Source organism: Salvelinus sp. IW2-2015, linkage group LG36, assembly GCF_002910315.2.
Source record: "Salvelinus sp. IW2-2015 linkage group LG36, ASM291031v2, whole genome shotgun sequence".
NCBI lineage: Eukaryota > Metazoa > Chordata > Actinopteri > Salmoniformes > Salmonidae > Salvelinus > Salvelinus sp. IW2-2015.
In genome coordinates this window covers 23,040,606-23,046,605 of record NC_036875.1, presented here as the reverse complement: position 1 = coordinate 23,046,605, position 6,000 = coordinate 23,040,606, and the positions used below count along the sequence as shown (strand labels likewise).

General features: G+C 41.2%; 1 protein-coding gene across 1 annotated transcript in view; it reads left to right on the top strand.

Annotated features, from left to right (window-relative positions):
- The first annotated feature begins 289 nt into the window (after window positions 1-289).
- The window catches only part of LOC111959815 (follistatin-related protein 1), a 52,002-nt gene continuing 46,291 nt past the window's right edge, over window positions 290-6,000 (top strand). Inside the window, exons 1-2 of the mRNA XM_023981614.2 lie at window positions 290-425; window positions 547-603. Of these exons, the coding sequence (XP_023837382.1) occupies window positions 423-425; window positions 547-603 (60 nt within the window). The 5' untranslated portion in view covers window positions 290-422. The remainder of the gene's footprint in view (window positions 426-546; window positions 604-6,000) is intronic.

The window sequence follows — 6,000 nt, the reverse complement described above, 5'->3', positions numbered from 1 at the left end:
TGAGTAGCATTTAGATAACTGTTCAGTAACAACTAGATATCAGCCGAAATAAGACAGGGGAAATAAAAATCATGTAAAATACATCTTAATCTGCTTGTGATCTGGTTATAAGAAGTCCCGACCATATTTCAACCAATAAATACGTCTTCGTCACGTTGTATGTCCACTGGGTACAACCATTTAGCAAGTAGGACATTTCTGAGTTTCGTAGTTCCGACTAATACATGAACGCTCCATAACGTTCCTGCGCTCCGGAGATTTTCATTGGTCACGCCATATCGGGGGCAAGACTCTAGACCAGGAATTCCTCAGCGCTCCTCAAATTTCCTGAAATCACAGACCTCTCGTTCGCCTCGGTTACCGATACATTCTGCGCCCACCTCCTCCTCGCTACAGACGTCTGAACAGAGCCGCTTTTCAAAATGGTAATTTTGTAATATTGCTCTTTATTTCTTTGACAATTTTACTTGACATTAACCAATAACACGCGTTTTTAAACTTTCGTATATTTTCATATTTTTCTCTTCCTTGCCTCTGTCTTCCCAGATGTTGCAAAGTGTCCCCTTCCTCCTATTGCTGGCCATAGCGCTCTGTCAAACCGAGGTAAGTTGGACTTCAGATTGTTTTGTTAAATGGTAATCAATGCAAAACCAAACAACATATTATGATTGACATAGGTTACTTCTATATTAAACGTGAAAGGCTCTGCTCCCTTTGCTGGCTTTATGGTTTTATATGGTGCATTTAGGCAGGGCCAGATTATTGCCGGGGTTTACAGGGGCTGAAGCCCCAGGGCCTAAGCCCGTAAGGGGGCCCTTGAGGCAGAGAAAACATTTTCACAGTTAAATTACGTGTTTAATATTAGGCTCATCAAAAAATATCTAAGCCCCTTTAAAATACCTATGCTTTTTTAATCCAGCCCTGCTTTTCGTGGCACAGCTGGAACGCTTAGAATGTAGACTAGTCTAGTTATATTTGTGACAAACATAGGGCCTAATAATTAAAAGCCTGGATTTATTCTAGATTTTTATTTTTCATGATGGACGGAAAGTTTTCTTTTCAAGGGAGAAACACTTAACATGGCATTATCCAAGGGACATAGCGCACTAGACTTCATTATGGAGACAATTAGAAAATTGCATTTTAATTGGAAGATCTTCTTCCAAATCCGTTTGTAGATTATGATGGGCACACAGCATATTATTTTATAATCATGGTTTGTAGGACTATCCTAGAAAAGCACAGATATTTATCTTTGATAATTTAGTTTAGCTATGTTCACAGGATGTGAATGTGTCCTCTATATCTCTGATGGAAATAGGGCAAGGATTGATATTTTTGACAGTGTTTTGGACCACACAGATGGAACAGAAAAACACTCAAACACACACACACAAACACACACACTATCCTGTGAATTTCCTCTTTCAGTGTTTGTTAAGGAAACTCTTTATTATCTTTGGCTCCATGGGTATCAAACAGAGTTAACTCCTTACACTCGTGGGAATTGGCCTATATGGATAGGGCTAAATTTAAATGTATTTTGCAGAAGAAATATGGAAATGCATAACAATGGTAGCAATTACACTTAACAAAAATATAAACGCAACATGCAACAATTTCGAAGATTTTACTGAGTTATAGTTCATATAAGGAAATCAGTCAATTGAAATAAATTCATTAGACCCTAATCTATGGATTTCACATGACTGGGAATACAGATATGCATCTGTTTGTCACAGATACCTTAAAAAACGGTAGGGGGCGTCGATCATCTGGATGTGGAGGTCCTGGGCTGGCGTGGTTACATGTGGTCTGCGATTGTAAGGCCAGTTGGACGTACTGCCAAATTCTCTAAAACAACGTTGGAGGTGGCTTATGGTAGAGAAATGAACATTCAATTCTCTGGCAACAGCTTTGGTGGACAGTCCTGGAGTCTGCATGCCAAATGCACGCTCCTCAAAACATCTGTGGCATTGTGTTGTGTGACAATACTGCACATTTTAGAGTGGCCCAGCACTCAAGGTGCACCTGTGTAATGATCATGCTGTTTAATCAGCTTCTTGATGTGCCACACCTGTCAGGTGGATAGATTATCTTTTCAAAAGAGAAATGCTTACTAACAGGGATGTAAACAAATGTGTCCATAGAATATGAGAGAAATATGCTTTTTGTGAATATGGAACACTTCTGGGATCTTTTATTTCAGATCATGAAACATGGGACCAACAATTTACATGTCGTGTTTATATTTTTATTCAGTGTAAAGGGGAACAGTTTGGAGTAATGTTATGTGCATTTACATTGACTATACATTCAGTAACATGATATGAATATTCACAAGGCAATTCGGAGAAGCAGATGGTAATTTTGGTACGCATAGAATGGAGTCATGAGGGCATTCAGATGCGTGGTCCGTGGCAAATTTTCTTCACAATACAGGACAACCCAGCGTATGACGTCATGTCGTCTTGTAACTGAGTGATCATAAACGTTGACACTGTATATTACATGAGTTTTATGATATGGAAATGTGAAGTGCACTTTTGGACTCACGAGTGTTTGACTTGCTTGTATGACATCAAAGCGGTATTTATTATAATCCTCAATGTCTCATCTTTCAAAATACATCTAGTCCTCATAATTTACAGCAATTCCCTCACTCAGAAAACCAAAAAGTTGCACAATTATCGGGAGGGATGGTGCAACTTCTTGTCGCGTGAGGGGCTCAAGTTCAGAATGTCTATCAGTCAAAACTCATACAGACCAGTGAAGCGGAGACCCTGAGCTCTGACGTCATTTTTAGCATGTTACTATACAGCCACTGCATTCCAATTTAGGCACTTATCAGTGTCCAAATCTGCAACTTTCAACCCGTATATGGGTATGAGTGTAAAGGGTTAATAGACAGCTGAGCTAACTATACAGGGATCAGGAAGACAGTTTGTGTGCTGGGGTTGTGTTTGGTGGTCAGTGTGGTGTGTGTGTGTGTGTGTGTGTGTGTTGGTGGTGTGTGTGTGTGTGTGTGTGTGTGTGTGTGTGTGTGTGGTGTGTGTGTGTGTGTGTGTGTGTGTGTGTGTGTGTGTGTGTGTGTGTGTGTGTGTGTGTGTGTGTGTGTGTGTGTGTGTGTGTGTGTGTGTGTGTGTGTGTGTGTGTGTGTCTGTGTCTGTGTCCTGTGTGTGGGTCTCACACACTGTGTGGCTAAGTAATGCTGAGTAAACACGAACCTAAACTGCGGTTGGAGATGAGGTCTCTTGAAACCACACACGGTTAGAACTGTCACACAGGTTGTCTATTTTCAATGACATCTCAATAAACAAAAAATATATTTATTTATGTAAAAAAGAAAGAAAAAAATCCTGAGTTGACACCAATTAGAATTGTCACCAACCCTGACACACACTTGTAGGCTTCAGGGTTAGATTGTGGAAAACACTTTGGAATTTCCAAATATGTTCAGGATTTACTGTGGAATTCCAAGGATTTTCAGGAATTAGGCTACTTAGGCTACAGGATTACCCTCATTTCTGGATTAAGATTATAGGTCAAGGTTTGGGAGAGGTTAGTTTTTGGGTTGAGGTTTAGCATGGTTGTAGTTCTGTCTCTAGACTTGCGGGAGATTGCAGGGTGAACTAAGTCAGCCTCTACTCATTGTCATTACATGTCCAGACAGTCATCACTATCAGTACCAACAGTACTACCTCCAGGCCCTCTGCTGACCTCTGAGTGCTGCCCCTGTCATTGCCTGCTGAAAAAAGGCCCTTTGTGTGGGTCTTTATTGGATCTGTGACCTCTCTCATTGGTGACATCTGGCACTGAGAAGACTGAGTACAGGCCAGAGTTTGTGGAATGTGGCTGTGGAATATGTGGGAGAGGCATTATAAAGACATATATAATTTAAGGGTAATTACCCTGCTAATATACAGCCTATTGACAGACCCAGTAGGAACGTTAAAGTGGCCTGCTAGTACACCGTCTTAAGGCGGTCTTGGGGATTGTTTAGTTATACAATGTGTTGGTATACAGTTTAAAGTTTACGCCAGGCCAATTTATGCTTGATCCGAAAATGTGATCGGAGGCTCTGTATAGAGGGTGAGACACAATTGAGGCGCCTCCGGAGGCATGCAGAGGCCAAATTGAGCTCCGTACCGCATTGCCTTGCGCCTCCCAAATGTTTTAACAATGCAGAGGGCTCCGTATAGCTCCGCATTGACATGATTGGTTGTTGGTAGGTGGGGGCGGTTTGTATAAACACAAATTCATTTCCTTGACAACTTCCTTCACAACAGCTGTACGCTGCTCCGTGAAGCGCAATTAGTATGAATGCAGATGTCAGATTGACCATGCAGCGCCTTTAAGGCAGACTAAAATGTTGCACTGCATGGCGGTCTTCAGTGATTATTTCAAGTCTCAATCACTATTGTTTAGTTAGTTTAGCTGCGGATACTGTACCTCAGGTGTATGTGTTTTGTGTGTGTGTTGCTGTTTGATGGCTCTTTATATTGCTGACATATGAATGTTAAGTTATTAAAATGTGAAAGCTGGCTCCAGATTTATTATGAAGGAGAGAATGCCTGGGTACTTCCTGAGGCAAGACATTGCTGTGTTTGCAGATAGTAGGGCTGGGCTCACGGCTATTCTGTCTGGCTGTGTGAAGACTGAGGAGAGAGATGCATCTGGTGAATAAGATGTGGACGTTTCCCACTTTTCGCTCACACTTTTCTGTTCTCCAGGCATCCTGTGTTATTGCATTACCCATGGTGGCCGGTGTAATAACACAGTAGATCATTCAGTTATTAGAACCACGGCTGGATCTGGCTTTGAAAATACAGGAAAGAAACCGAACAATGGCCCTCAACGCCACGCACAGTATACAACCTCTCTACTCACACACAGTGGATATACTACCTCCCTATACACACACAGTGGATAGACAACCTCCCTATACACACACAGTGGATAGACAACCTCCCTATACACACACACAGTGGATATACTACCTCCCTATACACACAGTGGATAGACAACCTCCCTATACACACACAGTGGATAGACAACCTCCCTATACACACACAGTGGATAGACAACCTCTCTACTCACACACAGTGGATATACAACCGCTCTACCCACACACAGTGGATAGACAACCTCTGTACTCACACACAGTCGATATACAGTGCATTCGGAAAAATATTCAGACCCCTTGACTTTTTCCACATTACAGCCTTTTTTCTAAAATGTATGAAATAAAGTTTTCCTCATCAATCCACACACAATAACCCATAATGACAAAGCGAAAACAAGTGTTTAGAAATGTTTGTAAATTTACTTAAAAAAACAAACAGATATAACTTATTTTCATACGTATTCAAACCCTTTGCTATAAGACTCGAAATTGAGCTCAAGTGCATCCTGTTTCCATTGATCATCCTTGAGATGTTTCGATAACTTGATTGGAGTCCACCTGTGGTAAATTCAATTGATTGGAAATGATTTGGAAAGGCACACACCTGTCTATATAAGGTCTCTGTCACGCCCTGACCTTAGTTATCTCTGTTTTCTTTATTATTTTGGTTAGGTCAGGGTGTGACGAGGGTGGGTATGCTTGTTTTGTATTGTCTAGGGTTTTTGTAAGTCTAGGGGTTTAGTAGGTCTAGGTATTTGTATGTCTATGGTGGCCTTATTATGGTTCCCAATCAGAGGCAGCTGTTTATCGTTGTCTCTGATTGGGGACCATATTTAGGTTGCCATTTTCCCTTGGGTATTGGTGGGTTTTTGTCTATGTGTAGTTGCCTGTTCAGCACTCATTTGTATAGCTTCACGGTTAGTTTTGTTCTTCTTCTTATGGCTGCAGGGGCAGTATTGAGTAGCTTGGATGAAAGGTGCCCAGAGGTGCCCATAGTAAACTGCCTGCTCCTCAGTCGCAGTTGCTAATATATGCATATTATTATTAGTATTAGAAAACACTCTGAAGATTCTAAAACTGTTTGAATGATGTAT